The sequence below is a fragment of the Sander vitreus genome, chromosome 17 (assembly GCF_031162955.1).
Source record: "Sander vitreus isolate 19-12246 chromosome 17, sanVit1, whole genome shotgun sequence".
Taxonomy (NCBI): domain Eukaryota; kingdom Metazoa; phylum Chordata; class Actinopteri; order Perciformes; family Percidae; genus Sander; species Sander vitreus.
Window position 1 is genome coordinate 23,843,005 of NC_135871.1, and position 25,959 is coordinate 23,868,963.

At 39.6% G+C, this 25,959-nt stretch overlaps 1 protein-coding gene across 2 annotated transcripts; it reads right to left on the reverse strand.

Moving 5' to 3' along the window:
- Positions 1–1,331: 1,331 nt before the first annotated feature.
- On the reverse strand, positions 1,332–24,311 carry LOC144532376 (pantothenate kinase 1-like). Of its 2 annotated transcripts, none has more exons than XM_078273092.1 (8): positions 23,677–24,311; positions 9,954–10,100; positions 9,277–9,482; positions 8,109–8,362; positions 6,783–6,959; positions 6,241–6,364; positions 3,953–4,078; positions 1,332–3,669 (listed from the first exon to the last, which is right to left on the reverse strand). In XM_078273092.1, exons 1-8 carry the CDS (start codon positions 23,939–23,941, stop codon positions 3,610–3,612), a joined length of 1,359 nt encoding a protein of 452 aa, XP_078129218.1. In that variant the 5' UTR covers positions 23,942–24,311; the 3' UTR covers positions 1,332–3,609. The 2 variants fall into 2 exon arrangements, with proteins under 2 accessions (XP_078129218.1, XP_078129219.1); XM_078273093.1 differs by lacking the exon at positions 23,677–24,311 and adding an exon at positions 22,931–23,129.
- Positions 24,312–25,959: the final 1,648 nt, after the last annotated feature.

A 25,959-nucleotide genomic window follows, 5' to 3' on the forward strand; every position in this document is an offset into this window, starting at 1 on the left:
AAGGACCCTCATCTATTTTGATTCTGTTCAATCTATAATTTGCAAACACAATTGCTTCAACGGCAAAACGTTTTAAAGGTTAGTGTATTGCGAGTTCCTGTGGATAAAAACATCATCTTAAAAAGGTCCCATGGCATGACATTTTCACTTTATGAGGTTTTTTAACATTAATATGAGTTCCCCCAGCCTGCCTATGGTCCCCCAGTGGCTGGAAATGGCGATAGGTGTAAACCGAGCTCTGGGTATCCTGCTCTGCCTTTGAGAAAATGAAAGCTCAGATGGGCCGATCTGGAATCTTCCCCTTATGATGTCATAAGGAGCAAGGTTACCTCCCCTTTCTCTGCTTTGCCCGCCCAGAGAATTTGGCCCACCCATGAGAGAGAGGCATCATGTGGCAGTTGGTCAAGGCCACACTCCCACTCTCCACCTTGCCCCCCCCCCCTCCTCTCTCCTCCTCAATAGCTACAGACACAGAAATGGCACATCCTAAGGAAAGCTCATTGTGGGACTGGCTCTAGTGGCTGTAATTCTGCACCAAGGCTGAATTTCGGGAAAGAGACTTCAGATACAGTATTAGGGGACCACTAAGGCCTATATAAAAGAGACTTCAGATACAGTATTAGGGGACCACTAAGGTCTATATAAAAGAGACTTCAGATACAGTATTAGGGGACCACTAGGTCTATATAAAAGAGACTTCAGATACAGTATTAGGGGACCACTAAGGTCTATATAAAAGAGACTTCAGATACAGTATTAGGGGACCACTAAGGTCTATATAAAAGAGACTTCAGATACAGTATTAGGGGACCACTAAGGTCTATATAAGAGACCTCAGATACAGTATCAGGGGACCACTAAGGTCTATATAAGAGACCTCAGATACAGTATCAGGGGACCACTAAGGCCTATATAAAAGAGACTTAGATACAGCAGTAGGGGACCACTAAGGCCTATATAAAAACATTCAAAGAGCACCATGTCATGGGACCTTTAAAATAACAACTGTCGAAGAACTACGTAGCCTATAATCAAACTGCCCTTTGTCTTGTCTGTTTAGAAATGAACACAAAAAGAACTGAATAGCAGCAAACATGTTTTTTGTTGGGGTCAAAGTGTAGTCCACGGGTATGTTAGAAGGTGAAGAGGAGTTAACTGCAATCACTCAATTTTGTCAATGAGACGTCCAGAATACTTGCATAACATTACTGCAACATAACTGATTAGGATTTTACCCTTGTTATTATTACTGTAGGTGAAATATAAAAACCCTTGTACACGTGTACATCAGGCTCAGAAACACAGAAAACTAACACACCACAAAGTGTTGGTAGTGTTTGCTTGGAGGTATTTTAACAACAAATAATGTGGAGTACAAAAAACTGAGAGATGGAGGTGAATTACACAGACTGATTCCAAAAAGGGAAAGAGCACAGTTTTTTCTGCTGGAGAGTAAATGCATGTAGACAGTGGTACTTAATATGTAAAGCAGTGGACAGTGGAGACTGTAGCACTCAGCTTTACTGTTCAACTGCTTGGGCAATAAACACAGACAAAAGGCTGTAAAGGTCCCAGCTGGGACAGGAAACATTACAGGAAACTCTAAACCATGTTTCTCTAAAACAGCTATAATGCAATAATTCTATAATTAATTAACGATGACTGGAAAGTTCACTGATGACAAAGCCTCTTGTCATGCATAATAACATAACACTATTACAGGCAAGCAAGAAGGGTTTCCATCCTAGAATCTCAGGCCAGAGTTTCACTACAATTTAAACTATTAGTATTTTGTAAATACATAAAAAAAAAAAAAAAAAAAGTGCTTAAATGTCTATCTTTTGCATAAGTGTGGTTAATTCTGATCAGTTCTGCAAATTTTCCTTTAAACACAAGTTACTCAATCTGGACCTGGGCGTGTTCAATACCCCAGGTGTTCATGGTTGAAATGAAGCACAGTCTGAAATGGTCTAAGAAGAATAAAAAAGTGATAATTGGCGTTGTAGCTGGGAAATGTTGGCCAACTACTATAACATTTTTGTCATTGTTTTCGAGTATAAAGTGGGGGGAATAAAACTGCACCTACCCAGCAGCACTTTCAGAATACAGCATCAACTACTGCACAATATCTGCACCATTATACAGTAAAACAAGAGTCTAATCTACAGTAAATACATTGATTTTGTTGCTGGCAAATTTGCATTAGTGTATTTTACATGAGGGGCAACTCTTGGCTAAAAGCATCTTGGTCCCCATTGTCTTCCAAAAGATGACACTATTCTTCTGCATCTACTGCTGAACCCTTTTTATGCGAGGATTCACATGGAGCAGCCTGTGTTAGGTCAGCCTGGCCGCCTCATTAAATCACACTGCAACATCCAAACAAGGCAGGCCTCCACTCTCCTGAAGTAATGCTGACAGACCGGGAAGGGTAAGAGAAAAGAAAGGATGATTTCCTACAGAGATTACAAAAATCCCAAAGTATTTCACAAACACAGGTCGCTGAGGCCAACTGGGTCCTGAACTGTAGTTGTGGTGATGCTAGTTAACAGAAATCAACAATGCGGACACAGTTGTAGCGCCATCTGTTGAAAAACAATGTCTTGGTCCCGTCATCTAACACTAAACTCAACAGGTTAGGTATGCATGTGTGGCAATATGGTGTTGTTAATGTTGTTTACATGTAGGCAGATGGAGGAGAAACAAACAAAAAGCAAAGGCCATGTGCAGTCAGTGAGCAACAGAAAGAATCAAAGACCGTTTATAGGTTATCCATCTAGGCTGAAGAAGGCAGGTGCCGTACGAACCTCAACAGGATTTGGCTTCAGTGCACTCCTTAAAAGACTGTAGCATTGTTGTGGGCAACGTTTTGTGCAACAAACAGGCAACAACAAATTGCTTCCCAACCCTTAGCTGCTGCCACGACTGCTGTGCAGCTGCAGTTTGGAGCTGGGGGACCACTATCTGTGGTCTTGATGGTTTTACAGCATCCACTGTCTGCACACTGACAGCTGAAGGCAGGAGGCATTGCTGGTCAAATTATATTTCTGTGGTCACAAAAAAAAGAAAGAAATCTTGAGCCCCTGCAGGTAAAAATGCCCAATTACTTATTCAAGAGTAACTTAATATCTGTGCAGACATCCTACATTAAAATATTGTTGCACAAATAGTTGCCCGTGGAACCACAGCCTCCAGGACTTAATGCTACAGTAGCTATTCACACAAATACACAGTGACAAAAAACACTAAAATACTCCGTCTCTGTGCTTCCTGACACAGGGATGATTACAGGAATCAACAGAGTGATTACAGGAAACCATAAATTAAAGATTACAATATTAAAACCTCTATGATAGGGGGACTCTGTTAGGGAAGTTTAGGAGATGAAGGTTAGAGGTTATCATTATTTACAAGTGTTAAATTATTAAAATGGCTTTTCTCAGTTTCTGTGTCTCTCTTAGTGTTCCTTTAGCGGCCTCTGTGAACGGGACCTTTCAGCAGCATCAAAAGTTGATGACGTCACAGCATCGTGAGTAGATGACATCACAGCATTCAGGGGTGGATGACATCGTCTTGTTGAGGGTTGATGATGTCACAAGATCATTTCTTTTACGGGTCCTCTGTTGTCTTGAGCAGCTCCATCAGCGCCCCGACAGCTCCAAAATAACCCTGGTGCAAACACACATACACTTTTTACACATACTGTATGATGTGAGTTTTACTGAGTGCCTGCAGGTTTCAGGAATCCAAAACGAAGACTTTTTATAAATGCTGCCTGGGATGATATTTGGTTTTGTTTAATTTAGTAAACAAAACTAAAAACTAAAGCTTTAGTAAAAAAAAAAAAGAAAAAAAAAGGAGGTTTGAGTTTTCACCCTGACTTCCTTCAGGTTTGACTAGGAATCCACAGCTTGGTTAAATCCATCCTATAGTTCATTAGTTGAGTGCTCACCTCGTGTTCCAGGAAAAGGGCTCTTAGTTGTCCTTTAGACCAGAAGTCCATGGCATAGGCTAGCAGTTTTGTGGACACTGTGTTGATACGAAGGAAGTTCCCAACAAAGACCACACGCTCGATTTTCTGATACGAAGAGAGACATTAAAAAAGTCAGAAAAATCTAGCCCCATTATGTGTGTGACAACTATGTCAAATGCAACAACAACTAAATAAATCCTCATTTGAACATATGAAAGGCTGGAGTGTCCTGGTGGCCCAGAGCCGATCCTGAACTGCACCGTTCCCAGTTTGCGTCCGACCGGGGACCTTTGTTGTCATTTCCCGTTTCTCTTTCCCCTCATTTCCTGTCATCTCTCTACCACTGATTCTATTAAAGTCGGATAAAGTCTTCGAAAAAGAAAAAAAGAAAATGTGAAAGGCCAAATGTTACTCTGTGCATTTAGAATACACTGATTGCACAAAATTATAATATATAATATTTTATTTATTTTTTTAATCTGTCTTTCAACATATTAATGAATAAAAGTAAGATAGGGTCATACATTATTTTAAAAAAGAATCTGAAACAGATCAGTAAGTAGTGTTCAGAATGCAACACCTGTTCCTCACCACATGGTGGTGCTGGAGAGCTGATCAACTGGTTACCAGTAAATCTCTTGCTCTACTATGGAAAAGGCCTTATAGTCTAGGAGCACTAACAAATCAGCAACCAACCAAATGCTGGTTAAATTTAGTTTTTTACCAATAAAAAAAAAATAAAGATAAAAATTGCAATGAAGCCAGAAAACTACTAAATGCTGCTAAACCTTTCTTGTGTGTCATGGAAATATATAATTTGCTTCTATATAATTTAGGCAAATTACCTTACATTATGCAGTGACACAAGTGTGTAAATTAAGCAGGTGTGTAGGAAAGACTGTGACCAGTATTATAAAAATGTAGTTTTCTGCTGATACGATGATAAGATGGAGGTCCCTTTCTGTCCACAGCCAGAAAAAGAAAAACTAGTAGAGACTATTTTTCTTATTTGCTTAAAAGGTACACTATTAGTTCCTGCATGGTCACTTCTGTTGACGTTCCAAGTAAATACCAAACCAAACAGAGCAAACTCGCCCCTCCCCCCCAAGCAATTCCGTAACTGTCATGACTAACTGACTAACTGTCACTAACCCCCACCCCCTCCCGCAACCATCTTGATTCGGTGATTGGCTGGAGTGGATTGTTGTATTTTGGTTTACAGCCTGTGTCCCTAGTGTTTGTTTGACGTTTACAACCCCTGTGTTGTCTCCCGAGACCGGGCTTTTTCACAGTGTGTTCAGGGGGCAGGCAGCTAGCGGATCAAGGAGAGACGCCTACGATTTGAGACAAAAATGAAATCGCGTTGAAACCATGCAGGAACTCATAGTGCACCTTTAAGTGCTCAGTGAGTCTTTTGAAAACTAATCATTTTTGTAAAGGCCAAAGATATATCTTTACCAAAAGAGTAGTATGATGGGTCACTTGGTTTCGAAGATCAGTCTAGCTTTCAGAGGAGAATTTTAGCATCTACATTTTTATCCCTAAAACCATTTAAGGGAAACACCTTCAACATTAAAGATAATTAAACTCAAAAGAGGACAACTGGTTAATTCCATTCCATCAATATAAGCCCTCAACCCTACGGTCGGTGGAAATGTGTGCGCGTCTTCGCTGCAGCTCTGTGTGCAGTGATAGCCCTGTACAATGCTGCTTGATCGCCATGCCACAATGCAACACTGTAAAGAAGCTCACAGCACACAGAAAGACTCCAGGCTGATCCCCCACTCCAGAAACCAACAAGTTTGAGTTTGATTTGACTGCTGTCACCGAAAGAAATTTCAAATCCCGCTTCAACAGTTGTTTCATTTAACCCTTTACTTATTCATTTCATCATCAGTCATTAAACTATTACACTAAACCACTTTTGGTTGTTGTGGTTTAATTTTTGTGATGCTGATTGTACTGTGGTGCCAATTAGCACCGACAATCCCACAATTATTTGAAACTCATCAGCATTCACAAATAGTTTCAAAACATCACTAGTGATGGGATTTTAGGGCTTTATGTTTTAAACTTTAAACATAACATCTTGCAGCAACAACCATACAGTATAGTTAGCATAACAGTTTTTATGTATAAAAAAAAGGTAAGGCAAATGTCCCTCTGTAATTTAGTACAAACCTGGGTGAAAATGAAGCACATACAGAAATTGTGTGTTGGGTGATAGGATCCTGTGTGTGTGTGTGTGTGTGTGTGTGTGTGTGTACCTCATTGACAGCACACATCCGTGCTATGGATCCTATGTTGTTAGTGATGGTGACCAGTGTGGCTCTGGCCAGGTCTTCCTTACTGATGCTGTCTCGCTTCTCTTTGCTCATCATGTGGCCAAAACTGTAAAAACAGACCATAAGAAACACAGCATGTAAAAAAGATAACTTTACATGTAAACATAAACACACAGACCTATTTAAGCTTGATGAACTCTTAACAAATGAAATGAAAAAAAAACAAATAGCCTCTGTAAATGTTAATAACCTTTAGAACAACAGTAAACAATTTTTGTTTGACAAAGCGGGTGTGCATGTGTTTTATTTAAAAAGAATTACCAAATGGAACACAATCACATGAAACAGTGATTCTAATCAGATGCCTTTTTCACTTTGCTTTATGGATCAACTTTTGAACACAGAGCTGCAAGTTAACTGTATACATACTGTGTGTGTGTGTCTCATGTACCCTGTCAGCTATTATTTTATACACCATTTGCTGGTATGTGTATTTCTGTTATGACTGTGTCTTCCGCACTCACCTGGATGCGACAGCAGAGCCCTGCAGGCCAAAGCGCTCGTAGTCTCCTCCGTAGATATCTTTCACCAGTTTGTCCACGTTGGTAGAGTCGCCCTTGCTGGCCATTTCCAACGCCTCCTCGAATGTCTCGCAGCCCGTCAGCAGACAGCAAAGGCCCAGGAATGTACCACCTCCCAGACTAAAGGTAAGAGATAAAGCCAGAGATATAGTGTGAGGGAGACAATAACAGAGGAAAAAGGGTTGGAGAAGAAGTGAAAAACATGAGTGTTAAAATAAGAGGATGAGCAAGAGGTAGGAGATGTTAAAGAGGAAAGATAAAAGAGGGAAATGAATAATAAGAGAGGAAGGAGTAGATGTGAAGGAAGGAAATACATGGAGAAAGAGACAATATGAGAGGGGAGGAGAGAGAACAAAAGGGGTGTTGAAGATGTGAATGTTTTTTGTCTGAAATGAATTATGCAAAGGTTTACTTTACTAAATTAAATTCCTATCTACTTCTGTCCTCAGCTCTAAGATCGCTTCCTAGTATTTCAGTCTCTTACGCCACCTAAGGCGTGCAGACCAGACCTCTAAACTCTCTAAACAACTTTTATTTCCGGTATGTAATGTGATGCAAAATACACGAGAAAAGAAATTCAACACAAAATAATTCAACATATGAATATGGGACAGTTGTTTTGAAATAATACAAATAATCTTCCTTTGCCCAGCATTAATAAAAAAAACATAAGTTTAGTATGTGATAGATGACTGTGGTGGGTGAAGTTGTGACAGACAATTAGGAGGTTTGTTAAATAAAATAAAAGTGTAAGTCAACATGCTCTCATCATGTCTGGAAGGGGCTTTCTTTGATCTTCTGACTGTTTTTAACAGCTCACTATCTAATCGCAATCAACTGCTACGATTACATAAGTAGCAAAGTACATAAGGTGACCAGAGAAAATGAACGGCTGGAATTCAAACAGCTGATTCTGGCTTATCTACCGGATCTACTGAAGCTAGAGTATTCAGCCACCTTCACCCTTTGCACATTTCATGCATGCAAAACAACTTCAAGTTCAAAACATGTTTTTTTTTGGGCTCAACGTGGACTTTAGTGGAACAAACTAGTTTTGTCTTTCCATTGGTTTTGGGCCCAATTGATAACAATATGCAAAATATATCCCTTTTCACTAGGCTCTTTTTTTAGTGTCATTAATTTCAGTCCAATGTTTCAGTTCACCAGGTCACTTGGCTATAATAGTAGGAGAGTAGGTGGCAGCTTGCTGTGAGGTTGCAGGTTTTAGCTGGTGGTTGTATTTTACATTTGTCTATCTACCCTCCTCACCTGGTCCCAGTCACCCGTTTGTAGTTGTTCTCAGAGTACACGGCCAGTATGGAGACCCCAGAGCCAATGTTGACCAGCAGCATGGGGAAAGGGTTGTCCAGGGTGCAGGTCTTCTTCACACAGCTCTCGGTGTCTGATGGGTTCTGGAAGTAGTAGCCCTCTGGGTGTCCATTGAAGCTCACCCGGTCCACGAATAGCAGGCCGCGGATCAGGCAGTCCAGCTCGTCAAGCTTCAGCAGCTCCAGGTCAGCCATCTGCAGCACAAATGGAGGACACTATTTTAGCAAAACACTATCAAACGGGTTGGAACTGTTTAAGATGATTTACAGTAAAAGATTATATAATGCACTTCAAATGGATACTTTGCTGATATTCAACCAACTTTATATCAAAATAATGTTGGTAAACTTTCCTCCGAGTGCCCAGACACCCTACTCACAGGCCAGCAGAAAGCCTGCTGGAACTACAGATTGTACTTCCGCATACAGACACAAAGAGTATGGAAGCGGATCAAGAAAGAGAGAGACCCCCCATTAATCCTTCTGCACTGCAGAAAGGGTCAATGAACTCAGGTAAACAGGCACTGAGACAGATATCAAATATGCTCACTTCCAAAAATCATGTACAAATGTATGGATAACCTCAATCAACTGCAAATACATTGACACAGACAGACAATTTTGCTAAAATCAGATTATAACTGGTGAGAACTTTAATTCTGTATACTTTAAATGTGACAGAGCTGTTTACATGGCCTAGTTAGCATGAACTGGGGCTTCAACTAACAATTATTTTCATTATCGATTAATGTGCAGATTATTTTCTTACTTAATAATTTGGTCAATAGAAATAAGTAATTAAATGTTGTTTTATCCGACCAACAGTCCAAAACTCAAAGACATTCAATTTAGTATGATGTAGGAAGAGGCAACAAGGCAACGAGAAGCAACAAATTCCTACATTTGAAAAGCTGGAACTGTCAAATGTTTTCCATGTTTGGTTTAAAAATTATTTGTGATTAATTGGTTATCAAAATAGTTGCAGATTAATTTTCTGTCGATCGACTAATCGTTGCAGCTCTATCAGAAACCAAATGTTTGCAGTGAGAAAGATTCTAATGGTAACTTTTCTTTTTGTTCCTTAACGCTGACATTTTCTCTGACCTTACCGTTCTGAAGTCATTCTCAAACTTGTATGCCCCGCCTCCGGTGGCGCAGAGTGTTGTGTGCAAACTGGAGAAGTTCTTGTCGCGACCCATCTGGATGAAATGGTGCATGGCCTGCGTTGGGAAGCGGATGAAGTGCAGGTTCCCCGTCCTGCCGCACATGGTCAGGTTCCTCAGCTCCAGGTGGACGTCACGGACGCCGGTTTTACCTGAGTGAGGAATGAACAATGTTTACACTATACTAGATTCTGGCCTGATGTACTCATGTGGATTTATAAATTGCACACACACTCTACGAAAAGCTGTGGTTCAAGTTTATCTGAGCACTTTTATCACCTACAAAAATGTAATTTCTTTGTAATGTGGTGATGTTGTTCAGCTTCAGACCTTTGAGGTGAATGATCTGGTTTAATAACCTGAAGTCAGGAACAAAACACCTTATCAATCTTATGCAATCCATTAGTTACAGACTGTAAAATATATCCTGCTATCTTCCTGTGAAGTGTCCATGACCTGACCTTCCCTGTGCCAAGTGAATTGACAGATGCAAGTATATTGGAGTGACCAGTTGTGTGTGTGTGTGTGTGTGTGTGTGTGTGTGTGTGTGTGTGTGTGTGTGTGTGTGTGTGTGTGTGTGTGTGTGCGCGTATGCATGCGTGCGTGCGTGTGTGTGGACATACCATAGGCCACGTTTGAGGTGAGGTAGCGTCGGATGGACTTGAGGTTTTCCACTTCTTCCTGTTCCTCCTCTGCAGTTATATCGACTGGCTCAAAGTACACCAACTTGACCAAGGTGCCACCAATGTCCATACCGAACCAGGGGAAGGCTAAGAAGAGGAGAGGAGAACGAGAAGATTGTAATGAACTGCTTTACCCATAAAAACAACACATAATACATACCAAAGTGAAAAAAAACAGGATTTGACTGACGCTAACAATCAAACATTTTTTTTAAAGATGACTATTAAGTTGCAAAAAAAAACCATGTTTTCAGACTTTTTACTTTTGTCAAAGCAACAGAAATGTATTTATTTAGACCAAAGCTGACTAAAACCCAGACAGACAGTAGCCGTGTTATAAAGTACCTGTGATTAAAGAGGTGTCATTATGCTAACAGCCAACATACAGTAAATACAATGTCTGATATGTGGTCATAAATTAACTTATTATATTGTTGCTGATCATGTTTTTCTTATCTGAATTGGTCAACGCACATCATCCAACCCTCAATGGCGACTGTCTTCCCAACCAGGTTAAACGTGGCTGAGAGAATAAAATTGATTCAATGATTTTGAAGTTTCAATCATCTAAGTGACCCTTAAACAAGACAGATAGAAAGAAATAAAAGAGAACTATTTAGTAATTATTCAATATAAGTCAGTGTAATTCTGTAACTCTATGGTTTAGCAGTGAAGTGTGTGGAACTACACTGTAGACTAGAGTGGAGCTGAAACAATTAGTCCATTAATCAACAGATATTAACTGCCAACTATTTTAATAACTTTAAATTATTAATCGTTTCAGTCATTTTTCAAGCAAAAAAGGCCAAATATTTGTGATTTCCAGGTTCTTAAATGTGATGATTTGCTGCTTTTTGTTGTTCCCATATATGTTTGTAAACTGAATATCTTTTGACTGGATGTTGACTGATGGTTGAACATAACAAGCTATTTAAATACATCATCTTAAGAAAATAATCTGCAGATAAATTGATAATGAAAATAACTGTTAATTGCAGCCTTGGACTGGAGTCTCTGCTAACAATGACAACCAGACATCAACCTGTGACGCCTGTCTGAAAATCCTATGTATCGTGATTCGTTTTTTGGCGACGATTTTTAAAATCGATTCTTTTCCCTATAATCAATATTTTTTATCGTTTTATTTCACCAATGATTGACCTAAATATTTTCTGTTTATACAGCACAGCCGTTGAGTACAACAACAACAAAAAGAAATCTTTCAGCACAATCGGCTATATAAAAAAAAGAAACTGCCACAATCGCCATGGAAACAGTCAACCCCCCTCCTCCATCATCTCCTCTTCTCCTTGTCTCTTCAGCCTCCTATTTCCTCTTTCACGTACCTACATCTCTCAGCCTCTCTACGGTGTTCTCATACACACTATCTTTCTTCCTCATTCTCTTTCCATCTCCTATTTGGCTTCATCCCTTTTCACTTACTTATCCTCCCTTCTTGCTCCCTCAGTTTTCTATTTTCTTTTCCCTCTCCCGGTCCTCCTACCGTCTTTTGCATGCTTCTTGTTTCTCGATCGATCTAATTCAATTAAAGTCAGATTTACTGGCATGGATGGAAGACAACTGATAACGCAAGATGTTTTTAATGCACCACAAAGCAACTACTATATCAGACGTAGAAGTACATCAGAGAGCGTTAAAGAGAACACTTGCTTCCAAAATGTTAAAAGTACATTTTATTTATATATATATATATATATATATATATATATATATATATATATATATATATATATATATATATATATATATATATGATAACAATAAAATCACATTGGTTAAAACTAAACAAAAATCCCCTATTAAATGTATTTACCTTTGGCAGAAAAATTCTATTCTAGCTATGTTTAGAAGCCACCTGCCCTTATCTTTGCACTGGCAGTAACAAATATCTGGTTGTTCTGGTTCAGAAAGGCAAATGTTTCATAACGCTGTGCTCTTTCCTTGTGACAGTCATGGTGAGACAGTGAGGTTACTGAGGGTCACATTAGAGAGGGACACTCAGCATTCTTTTAGTCTTTGAAACATTAAACGTTTTGTAAGTGTTCCACTGTTCGCGACACACTCACTAAAACATGTTGGGGAAAGCAGCAGCTATCAACAAAAGAATGTTCAATCCAAATATTTTCTGCACAATGACAGGCCAGTCCACTGAGTCACCCAGACACTGGAAAACATGGTACTTCACAAATTAACTTAAAAAAGTTAAACCGCTCATATGAGTAACTTATTAAATGAACCACAAAAATTGTGAAAAATGGCCATCAAAGTGTTCTTTGGGCCAAGATAACATCTTTAAATGTCTTGTTTTGACCAACCAACAAACTCAAAAATATTACATTTACGGTCACATTCGACAAGGAAAAGCAGCAAACATCACAAGTGAGAAGCTCAAGCTAAGGGATATTTGGCATTTTTGCTTGAAAAATGATTAAACAAATATCAAAATTGATTCATTTTGCGTATGACTGGTGACGTTTTAACCTTTCCTGGTCCTCTCTGTGCTTGCAGCATTGCCCTCGCATGATGATAAGGAGATTGAAGGGAACTGAATGGTTCAGTCTGGCTTATTGAGGCAAAGTCCACTTTTAGATTAGAGCCACCAGATTTGAGTTTGGGATGTTAGGTGATAAATGCTGTTAGCAATTTGTGCTACTTAACCATCTTTGCTGTCCAAATACAGTAAGGTATCAATAACAATATAACAGTCATTATGATAGACAGTGGTGGCATATACTATATAAGTGCTTGACTTGAACTTAAACAACCCTCAATCTAGTGTTTATTGTATATCATATCACATGTGATGATACAGTTTGTAGTGACACTGTGACAACAGTGACTGTGTGACAGCATTGTGTATAACGAACTACAACATTGGGCTGAAGCCAGTTAAAAATTGTTACATCCTTTTTGCTGTTCTTTTCTTGAAGGTTAACATAGTAATTCAAACAGTATAACATCTAATACATTATTCCTGCCATAGTGGCACCTCTTAATGTTCAATATGTTTTGTTAAAAGTGTGTTATAGCATGTGGTGGTGTTGTATTGATCTGCATTCTATGTTAATATGGAGTATTTTACTGAACATCAATGTATAGACGTAATCCCTCTTAATCGTCACTTATCACCCACTAGAAGTGTGTGGCAGTGTCTGTATCTGCAGAGACTCTGCCCTTTGCCTGTATTTTCTTTGTTCTTCTTATTTTTCTGTGTGCGTGAGGTTTATGGGCATCAGCAACTAGCCTTTGGGCCCCACATGGGTGTGTCACCCCCCCCAGCCAATAACAGTGTGCAGGTTGTGCAGCCAGTTTTCATTCCCAGGTACCTACGTGCCCCTTGGTGCTTCATACTGATGCACAAGTTTACAAATACAGACAGACAGGATGAAGCTATGCATTCACACAAAATCCGGCAATGTGGCACCTTCCTGCGGTGGTGTGGATGTGCTTATTTGTGCTTCAGAACGTAACAGCTGTGAGATAACGTTTTATTACTCGGATTTACTGCTTTGTTCAGCGCTCCCTCTTTCCATTCACCACGGCTGCTCTCTCTCTCTCGCTGTGGAGGAGGGGCCAACTTTGAGCGCCGTGTGTTTACTAACTGCAAAATAGCCTCAGGAAAAAACTTCTTGAACTTTTGGTGGAACGTGTAGGTTTAAAAAGTTGTTTTAGTCGTGAAAACTCAGATTGGACAGATAGTCTAGCTAGCTGTCTGGATTTACCCTGCAGAGATCTGAGAAAAGGTTAACCATAGTCCTCATAAATCGACCGGAGTTTAAAATGCCAACACAAAGGCAGACCAAGGCATCCAGCCTAAATGATTGAAATCCGGCGGAATTTCCGTCAGCAACGGAGCAATCCCGGAAGTGGAACGTCGAGGATATAGACTAAAGTGTTCATGGTATTTTGTGAAAGACTTACTGCTTACACACCAACCATCGGCAGAAAAGGCAGTTGGACTGATCAGTCTCCCCGAGTTGGTCAAAGAAGTGCCACAGAACACACCGAAGAGATGAGACGTAATACGTCTCCATAACAGCAGGCGGCGCTAATCTGTATTGTTGCCCAAAAAATGAAAACCGGCAGCTGATTGGACGAACGTGTCACGTGGGTCTGTTTTCTCCGGAAATTCAAGCCAGACTGCCACGGTGGCTTTAGAATACGATCTCATATTGTACTAAAATAGTTCACCGAAACGTGTTTCTGAAAACATTTTAGCGAGAAATAGGCCGTACAGTTGCTGAATCTGTCTTCATTTCAGATCAACAAAGGTCAGTTTAAAAGATTTGTCAGATTTTGAGTACGGCTGAACGATTAATTGCATTTGCGATAATATCGCGATATGTTAAGGCGCGATTTCCTAATTGCAAAGGCTGCGATTTGGTCGCGTGACTCGCAAGAGCAAATCAGTCTGTAACCGCAGAGAAAGCATCAACTTAGCACGCTAACGCTATGCCGTCATTAAAACAACTCTGAGTTGTAGTTTAAAACTTTTACAGCCATTTTAATAAAATGAAGGGTTTTATTCGGGCTCGAGTCCATACATGCAGTTAATGGATACAGGCACGCAGAACTGAAGGCTCGGTTAGCAACGATTAGCTCTGATTAGCGGTTAGCTCCAGTTAGCTAGCTCCGTTATAAAGATATGGAGTGGAGGAGACTGCCACAGGGAGGGATAACAACCAGACTCTGATAAATGACGTTCGGGGAGCTTTCACAGCAGCGTGGCTGCGTTGTTGTCAACGGTTTTATTAGTACAGTTAATCCCACGGCAAGACCAGCAGCAGCATGCTACTGCTAACGTAACGATAGCCTCTCTCTCTGAGTGTGAGTGAAATGTTGACGCTGTCATGCACGCGGCATGCAACTTCATGAGGGGAGGGAGGGGCTGGAGGCAGCTCCTCTGTGTGTGCTGTAAAAAAAAAAAATACACCGTTGTATATACTGTATATACTATATTTTTACTTATTTAACTGTCTAGTAAAGTTCAAAGACAGTGTTTAAAAAGTGCAATCCACATGTTTACATATGTTTATTACAGTAAATGATAATTAAATGTAAATACTACTAAGTGTGGTAAAGCCACATATTTGTTTTTTATATTTCTGCAATCTGCACTTTAGTTTGTGTGATTTGTTTTTGACTTTCATATGAATGTTTACACCAGGCTTGGTCAGTGCTCAATATACTACTGTGACTGAAGTAGTTCAATAAAAGATGATATTCATATAAATTCATGCATCACCTAATTTCATCATCACATATAGGCCTGGCCTCCAGGAAAGAACAGTTTGTTTAATCTATCTAATATTGTATTGTTCGTACTATACATGATGATTTATTGCTTGTCTTTGTTGAGTAATACAGAAGACGAGCTTAAAAAATAATCGCATATTGAATCGCAATATTTTTGAAAAAAATCACAATTAGATTATTTTCAAAAATCGTTCAGCCCTAATTTTGAGAGACTCTAGTCACGCTCATTCCGCTCCCCGTTTCCGGGTTAGCACTCTACCAATCAGATGGGTCATTTGAGTCCGAATGCCGGCAGTGCCCGCCCCGCCGATTATACATGTCAAATCGGCCAAAATGAAGGACAGCTCCTCAGACGGACAACCGCACGGAACACACCGAACAGACTCGAGTCACTGACCTCGCCAGACTGTCAAACGGCCGATTATCGGCTCTGTGTGTCCGGGCCTTTATGCGCACTGGGTCACTGAAAGCTGCAGTACTCCCGTAACTGAAACCAACTTTATGACTGCGAGCACCACCACTGCTGCTGCCACCTGTACACCTGCTGCTGCTCTACTACAGTGGTTGGTGTTTGGTTACATTATAGCAGGGGTCATCTATCACCTCATGTTTGGTTGACTTTTTGTTACTGTCCCTTCTCACCTACTGACCTGCTCTAATGTCTGTAAACATGAACTGAGAAGCATAGATTTTGTGTGTCCGCTCTGGAAAATTCCCTTGGCTGATTAAAAAAATAAATAAAAAATAGGTCAAATAAACTGAAACAGAGCTTATATGATAAGACTTTTTAAACAACCAATTCACAGATTGATATTGAACTAAACTACTTCATTATAGTTTCCACTCTTGACAACACTAATCTCAGATACATAACTCAAACCAACTACTGGAAAAACAGGGAGCTTGATAATGATCTTTCTGTCCTTTTAATGTTTTGAGGTCAAAAGCCGTAAGAAGTAAAGATTTATAACAAGCACCAAAGTTAAGGCAGAACTGTGAAACGCTGGAATAAGAAATATGATCTTCTTCTCTGATATAATGGAAAGCAACACTGTTAGAGGCCAGCTAAGGAACATGACGGTGTCTGTCTCAAGTGACCATCGCATTTCCCTTCACAGCCTCAGCCAAAAACACACTCTCAACCAGCACATGACACGATCTAAATAAAATATCTAAATGTCTCTATTTTGACATCACAGTACCACAAATCAGGGCTTGTTCTCTGAAATGAACAACTAAATATCTACTGATCTATTGATATTTTGAGTTGCTAGGAGACAGTATTTTGTGTCAGTGCTAATGCTGTGCTCACAAATTCAACCTATTATACATGTATGTGCCAGGAAACTGCACATTTCCCTTACTAAAATGTAATGCTGTCATAGTGGAAATTCCTCAAGTTACACAAATTCTCGACATTATAATCAACACTAATAAGGAACACATCTATTCAGAGGGGGAGGAAATGCTAATTTAACAGCATGATGTTTCCTGATAGCATCAATGAGTGCTTATGGTTTCAGATAAACAAGTGCTGTGTGAATTTTGTCATTTTTCAAAGCATGAGGAACAGGTTTTGTTTGTTTCGGTCAAATATTGAGTTTGAGAAGTTTCACAAGTACAAATAATGGCAGCAGCATTCTTAATGTAACATGTAGCCCTGTGACCTGAGGCCTATTAAATGACAACCAGTCAAACGCCTGAGCTACTGTTTGAACCATAGGTGTTCTCTGGATAAACAGAGTCATTTGACTGTTTTTTTCATTAGTCTACTTGAGATTTATAGTCTCCCATCATCATGTCCTTGTGCAGTGGAAAAAAACGGTGACAGTAACAAAATTGCTACATGATGTCAGGAGAAACATTCCTTTTTTGCTGTCACTTGGAAGTCAGTGAAACGTGGCCGCACATCGACTAAAAAGACATAACACAATGTACTGGCCTACATTCTTTCTTTCTTTCATTCATTCATTCACTGAAGCCCTGTGGCTAAATTCACACATACATCTTCTACAAAAACCTAGGAACTATAATGGAGCGGTCCCTCAGCAGATTCCTGTCAACGTTTCCTTGACCAAGGCATGCAACTCCCCCAGAGACGTCAAGTTTTGCTGCCCAAAGGCCACTAATTAAGCACTGCTGCTCCACCCTCAAACACCCATGCATAGATGAAGTGAAAATTTGAATGTCCTGAAGTCCTCATAGTGCAGGGGTTTTATTTCAAAAGCAGACAGACACACACACACACACATCATGCACACGCAATGTGTTAAGCTAAAGGTCAGTGTGGCAAGGAGCAAGGTTGGGGGGTGAGGAATGATTTGTATCGATGTAGGTGAAAGGTCTTGGTATAAAAAGGTACGGTATATGTGTGTATACCGCCTGACTTAAATAACAAAGTGCAGAAGGCCTCATAAATGCATGTTTTTTTTTTTCACCATGCTTACTTTTCAAATTTCAAACTATTGGCAGCAACTGTTTCTGTTAAACGTCCTATTGTTAAAAGACCTCCTTTATTCTCAGGCATGGTGTTTGTGTGCAACAGGACAAGAACAACACTTGCACAGCACACTTGTGATAAGACAAAAAAATACACCAGCGGGCAGCTGAACACGGTCTGCATATAGTGGTTACCAGGGCTCCAGACTAACTTTTTTCACTAGGAGCACAGTGGCCCCCCAACTGAAAATGTTAGGGGCGCAACCAGAAAATTTAGGGGCACACACCGTAAATCAACATGCTAACCAAATATTCACATTTCTACTAATTTCCACTGTATTACTAATAAACACTTTGATAATAGATGCAGAAATTACAATGTGCTGTTTCAAATTCAGTGTCACTTTTGAAGATGCAACATAGAAGGTTAACCAACAGCACCATCGTTGTCATGAAAAACAAAAAATATGTATTATATATATGCCAGCTCTAGTCTACAATTACTATCAGCATTACAATTAAACATGCATTGTTTAGGCTACTACTGAACCAATATTGGTACTGATACCTGAAATTCGGTTCCGTTACCCAATGGTACCTTTTTTTGGTACTTTCCGTCTATAATTACAAAACAATTATTTCAGTTGTAAAAATGATTGCAAACCTATTTATCCTATGTACTTAGAACATTGTTATTTTATTAATTAAACAAAATCCTCCTCCTCCCAAACCCATCCCTACAACCTATTAAACTGAATAATTATTCATTTCTTACTCACTGTAACTTTTATGTTTTTGTATTTGGATATTCTTTTTTAGCCTGTTTTATTTTCATGACCGTTTTTAACTGCTCTTTAATGTTTCATGTAAAGCACTTTGAATGGCCTTGTTGCTGAAAGGTGCTGTAGAAATAAAGTTGCCTTGCCTTACAACCTCAGCCTGTCAGTCAGTCACCAGGGCACAGAAACCACTGTCGTGCCTGCTTAGGAAGTGTGTAACATCAACAGCACCGCGACCGCTTTCGGCTCTCCATTAATATCATATCGCAGCAAACGCTGTCTGCGTGAAGTTTTGAAAAACTGTAACCACACTTGAAACCACTTTATCGGCATTTCCGTCTCCGCTCTCTGTCAATTTTCAGAGAGGACAGATAAGCTTGAGCTTACGCGCTCTCAGGTACTGAAATTTCGACGTTTAACGTGTAAAAAAGGGGTCAAATTTACTGGTCGCACATGTGCGACCGGATGTAAAATTCAGTCGCGCACACTCAAATTTTGAGTCTGGAGCCCTGGATACAATAATATGCACTCATTACTAAGCATAACAATATTTTGTCCTCCACAGGTTGCTGTTTATCTTAGAATAGATAATTGTGTTTTGTTATTTAAACAAACGATTGAGGAAATAAACTTTCTATTAACTAGTCTATTGACAGACTTCCAGCTGACAGCGGGGTCTGTGAGCATCACTGGTCGGCCGGCGAGGGAGCGATCCCGGCCACCACCAGCTGGCTGTCACGTCAGACTGGAGCCTCTCAAGTCTGACAACATCAGTGCAAATGTGCAATTGGCCATCAATTGTCGTAAAAATGCCCACATTCAAACTCTACACAGTTGATTCTTGCATGAAAAAGTCTCAAAAGTGAATTTAGTGATGAAATAGCAGACAAAATAGTTGTTGGCTGCAGCTACTATGGCAAACTACCGATCCAGATTCTAGATATAGATTAGATTAGAATAGATTGCTTTTCCTTGGGTTACCGGATGTTAACACTGAATTTTAAACATTAGATTTTGCAGCTGAATTTGGCCTGTTGAACTTGAGAAAGTTGAAAATATATTAGTTGGATGTAATACATTGTATTTTGCATCTGCAACTATTTCTATCAATTATTTGATTTTTCAAGCAGAAAAGCCAATTATTCCCTTGTTCCAGGAGAATAATCCTTGTAAGTATTACTACTACTACTACTACTACTACTACTACTACTACAACAACAAAGGTCACCTGCAATATGACTGCTGTATCAAATACATTAATACCTCCTACTAGCATTGGCCCTCCAGCAACTACTACTACTAGGTTTACCTAAACAATAAACACTTTACTGTATCTGAATTCATTTCAGTCTACGAATCCACACAGGCAGGTTAACATGCATGCAGATCATTGCGGAATGAGATTTATATAACAGGCAACTTGGCTGCTATCTTTTCTACTGTCTAGTAACACATCACATTAAAGAGAACATGAGGACAGAACCCCCCCCCAAACAAATCACCTACACCCTTACTGAAACTTGTGAGCACACACTGTTCACAATCCATCTGCAACAGGAAGTGGTAGAACACTGACTTGACCTGTGGCAGACCTTTTTGACAAACCTATATATATATATTTTCATGGGAGTTAATCTGTGACTAAATTACACTCAGACTATAACCAGCTGGAAACTGTACTCATTGCCCTAAACATGTTTCAAGTCACCACCTAACTTTACCAAAAAACATCCAGGGTTCTAAACGTAGGTCCTATTTTTACATGTTATGACTTTTCTATGATTCTCAATAGCTAAAATGTTCATTTTCTAGGAGCATTGCCCATCAAACTTACCGCTCCAGCCCCGACCCCCAACCACCTTGTATCGGCAGCCAAAGCCTAGTCTCAACAATTGAACTACTATGAAATCCCTCCCTATAGAGATTCCAAGAAAAGTATGTTTTTCCCCGTCTTCCTTCCTATATTATAACACCCTGGTATCTGTAACTCAATGTGAATTTTAGTCAAAACTCTGAGTCACACCTTTTTGTTCAAGTCAAAATTTCTCAAAAACTGAGACCAAACATTGCATCAATTTGCCAATTCAGATTTCTTTGAAAGCTTGGGCAAAAACAACTTAGTGCTGTAGATACTGCCGCTAAAACTGTATGTAAAACTTCTTTTAACATATCTGTAGCTCAAATCACAATTTAACTTAACAGTGTATGATAAAATCGTACTTCTTACAATGGTGTTTCTGTGTCTATATCAAATTAATTTTGTTGGGAGAAGCACTGTTTCTGCAACCTTTCTAAATACTGATAATAAAGCCTACCAATTCTACTGAGCTTTCTGTTTTTATTTAAGGGGACCCCACACAGTAGATGTGATGGTGCAACACGCCTCAGTGTGAATTTCCCCATTGTGGATTAATAAAGGATTTTGAATCTTTGAACCTCCTTCAAAGCCACTTATCTCACCGACACATGGACACACAAGCGGAAGACTACACTATGAAGATGGTTGGGTCTTCCACTATTATGGTTTTGGCTGTAATGGTATAACTTTAACTTTTAACAGTATGTGCCAAATTGCCCACAAAGCAGTTTTGCTCTGCACTGAAATACTCATTTAGTAAAGTATTTATTGTCTGGTTTAAACATTGGTATGAAAACAGGTGACAACATCTCATCTGGGTTTTTCAAATGAAAAATAATATAAAAGAAGAAGTGTAAAAGAAACTGTAGAAAGAGCTGAAGAATGGGCCTGTTTGTTCAAATAAATTGTTATTAAATTCTTAAACAGTCAATGAAAATTGCTGCCAAATTACTTCTGGTGTAAACCCAGGGTACTGCAGCCAGTCTTACCCAAAAATAACCCCAATCCAACCACCTCAAACACTGATTAGAAAAAAAATCTGAGGACAAAAGTGAAAAATCACATCCCCGAGGGGAATACATTCCAGGGTCAGCCCTCAGTAAGGGAAAGGCTTAGAGGGTTATCTGGGTTTATCAGGACGGCTGGCGTCCATCCAAGGATAACTCAGCTATAAACCAGGGGCGCTTTGACTGGACATTTCAAAGTTAACTGATGAAATGTCCACTTAATTACGTAATCTGGTCCAATTCTGGTGTGGGGCCTCTTTCTTTCTCAGGCTACTGAGCGTAACAGCAACCACAGCAAATGATCAATGCCTTATCAGCTGTATGTTCGTTGCAACATCACACTTCTCCAGTTATTTGTCCATCCATAATCACACCATACAGACCATATTACACTGGATGAAAATTTTGATTTTGTTGTTTGGTGATGTTTTCTCATGATAATTTTCCTGTTTCCAGATTGGTTTATTTAGCTTTTCATACTTACAAATGAACTTACTAATGAAATATCAGTGAAAGGAGAAAAAAGGAAAGGAAAGGAGATAGCCGGAAAATGAATGGAGATAGCCGGTGCGTAAGTTAACATTGAATGTACAGTATTTCCACCTTGTAGCTGGAGCCACATTATGAATAAAGAACTGCACCCACAAAAAATAAAAAGTGCTTCTGATTATGGGTAAGTGATATGCAATAACAAGTAAATACCACAACATTATCACAATATTGAGGGTGCTTTATTTACTTAAGCATCCATATTTTCTTTGTAAAAGGTTGATCCAATGCTCGGCCTATTGTGTCAAATGATTTTAGTGTTTTGCTGGATAAAATCTCATTGTTTTCAAAATATGTCTACTCTAGTGTGTCGAAGGTCTCATACTGTGAAAGATGTAAGTAGAAACTTAACTTGTTATTCGTTTTTACATTAGAATGATTAACCACAAAATCTCAATATAAGAATTTTGTCATTACAAAATCATACGGTGAGAGAATAAATGATCAAATTGAACTATTGGCCAGTTCTGATTTTGATTAATGTTGTAATATGCAAGTTTCAGTTATATAAATGTGAAAGTAGACACTAAAAAGGATGTCTCCAACTATTTCTCTCTCTCTCACTAACACAATTACAGATAGATGTAATGAATGCTGACAAGATGGCTTAACAACAAGGCCCCTAAACATGCAGCTGGTCTCACTGCAAACAATTCGGCATAAGAACAAGTTTAACCATGACAGCCACAATCAGCCACAACAAACCCTGGGGCTTGACTAAACAGCCCTGAAAAGGAACAGTGAGGAAGTTGACACTGAAATTCCTTGCTGTGAACACTATTTAGCTGCCTGCAAAAGCATGACAGAAAATCCAAAGAACAGCACATATGTTTATGTATTCAAGAGTATACTGTTTGCCTTTTTATCCTGGTTCAAATAGCCTAATACCAAGTTTGAAAGAGAAACTTAACCTCACCTTAAGAAAAAAACGAGTATAGACATTTAAATCCTTTCTTTGTTTTAATAGGCTTTCTCGATACAGTGAAACACAAATCAGCTCACACTTACCAGGTTTCTTTTCACTTATAAACTTCATTGTGAGGCAAAATATCAGCTCACAGGTGAAAAATCAAATAAACGATATTAGACACGTTCGTTACAGAAGAGCTTAGAAGGCCTCAGTCAGTCTTGGGTATTTAAAGAGACTTCACACACACACTGAATAAAACGACACTTTTCTACATTCTGCATAGAAACTGTAAAGTTTTCCTGATGATCTTTACTCACATTCTCCGAAATACTTGACAAATAAGGGGGCGGGGTCCCCCTGCCTCCTGAAGGCAAAGGTCGGGTGTTGATTGGCCGAGGCAAGCCAGACCCACTTATCAGGAGCTTTTTCACCACCGGGAACCGACCAATCACAGCTCACCAAATTCAACCTAAGCTCATAATAACAAAAGGGTGTCTCCCTGACAACAACAGACTTGTAGATTGGAAAGATCAGCCGGAGACACTAACAACCTAGCTAATCTCATAAAAAAAAGAGACCTGTAGGGACAACATTGTTATCTGAAACACAAACCACGAAACGATAATAGCAGTTAATAAGGCTGTGAACGGAGGTTATTGCTCTCTCATTACAACACGGCACGGTTGTGATCGGTATTACACAGCCGAGGGTTGCAGTTAACCCCAGTTCATACAAACACCACCGCTTTCACCATCAGAACAAGTCATACCAGCCCATGCAGCACACTGCATAACTTAACGAGAGTCTAGCTATTACATTTGATTTTCACAAGGTTAACACTTACGGGGTCTGCTCCGCCTCAACGACTCCGTCCTCCTCCGTAGCCTGCATCTCTTCGCCGGGGACCCGTTGCACTCCGCATCGTCCCCGCGGTGCAGATGATGCATGTTCTCAAACGTGCTGCTGTTGGGTCCGCCGGTGCTCGAGCCGAATGTATTGCTACTGCAACAGCTGCCGTTAGCGTGAAACCCCCTCTGGCTCTGACAGTTGTTGACATGAAAGGGTCCCGACGCTCCTTTCTTGTCGATCATTGACTTGGCTTTATCCATGGCAGCAGCTAGCCTAGCCTAGCATCTGCAGGAAAAACAAATGTACTAGCTAGCCCGGCTACTTTAGCTTAGCTAGCTAATGTTAGCCCTGCTGCTTGTAAGCTAGTGAGACAGTAGCGCGAGCAGCTAAACCGTATCCTTTTCCGAAATGTAACGTATTTTACCATAGAATATCACGCTAAAATGTAACGCGCATTTTTTATATAATTATGTATGAAATGGAAATGCGAGCCGTCGCTAAAATGCAGTGTTTTCTTTGAGGTCACTCGCGGTCATTTCCCCACATTGAGATTCTGGCAGGCGCGGCAGCAGCAGCAGCCGGTGTGTGGCGTGTGTCTGTCTGTGTGTGTGTTTCTGTTGGTGGACTGCTACGTCACACCAGCTCCTCCAGCCGAGGCCCGAACCTGTTTACCTCCTCCGACCGGTTTTCTCTTTTCTCAGCACTGTAATTCTACACTTAAACACAAAGAAATTCAAAACAGGGCTCGCCCTTGTCGGCTATACAGTAGCAATGAGGCGCGGTTGCTCCCAGCTGGAATATTAAACAAACACACACAGTACCAGTCCGTGCAGCTGTGGGCGCTTTATTTAAGACCCTGTTCGCTGTCACCCTCATTCCCCACAGTCGACGTAGGCCTACACGTGTGATGTAGGCCTACGCACAAAGCTGCCAATCAAAATGTGCATGCAAATGAACTGTTGTAACCCTGTAGTTGCATGCAATAGCATAGCCTAATGTAGAAATGCCTTTCTTTCAGGAGTAGCCTAATAACAAGTATTTTGTCATCCTGCAGATCATTTCTAGTCATTGTATCTGATTTGTGCATAATATGGGATCTTTACCACAATTAGACGTTGAAAGAAATGAAAACATGTAACACCGTCACAAAGAAATTGTCTTATGTATAGTCATATTAAGGTTAACATGCATTTTAAAAGCCACCTGATTATTTAAAAGAGATCTGATATCAAACAGAGCATTAGATAGCAAGCACAGTCAAGATACAAAGGTCAAACAACAACACTCCGCTAGATAAGGAAAAGCAATAACTGGGACCATTCAGAAGACAACATTTCTTTCTTTCTTTATTTCGTTCGTTCTTGGCAATTCATTCCTGAAATCTCAGTTTTCAAATGCTGTATATGTGTCTAAAGCTATAGCTTATGGTTAAGATATAAAAAAAAATTGCGTTACAAAATTGATCAGATCAGTAAGCAGACATAATGAAGGACTTCTAAAGCCTCTAAAGCCTAAAGTTTTTATCCTTTTTGATTTATTTTATATATAAAGAATTACTTAAATGTCACAGTTGAACTTACATATTTTAAACATAAATATTCTATCTAAATGTGCAATTAAGCTATGTAAACTGACTCTTTAAAGAACAAACAACCTACAAACAAACATAGGTTATATAGTCATAACTAAGACACAGACAACAGACAAATTGAAGTTCATAGTAGTGAGGTAATACCATAAGAAATAGAGCTAATATTAACAAGCACCATAAAGAGTAAAAATGCACCATAATGATTAATGTAACATTCTCTCCATTAAATGTATTTAATTAAAGTCACAAGTGGAGCACTGCAGACATAATCTCAATCACTAAGGACTTATCATTGTATGTTATGATATCACCGTTTCATCACCATCACTTGCAGGACATATACAATAAGGAAGGCCATCATACTACAATAAACGCAATTTGCATAATTTCCATAATGTCACATTTGTGACATTATGGAAATTATTGCAAATTGCGTTACATACATAGCCATACATGTGAGGAGTATGGCTAGTAACCAAAGAGCACTAATGGAGTCTTGAAATGCTGCCATCTTCTGGTTAAAAGTAATGAACTGTGTTGTAAGAGACGTTTGCATTGAGCAACTGCAATAAATGTGAGGATTTTAACCCTCCTGTTGTCCTCGGCTCAAATCTGACCCATTTTCAAAACGTTTTTTTCAACCAAATTTAACCCTCGTGTTGTCTTCTGTCGACCTGCAACTTTTAG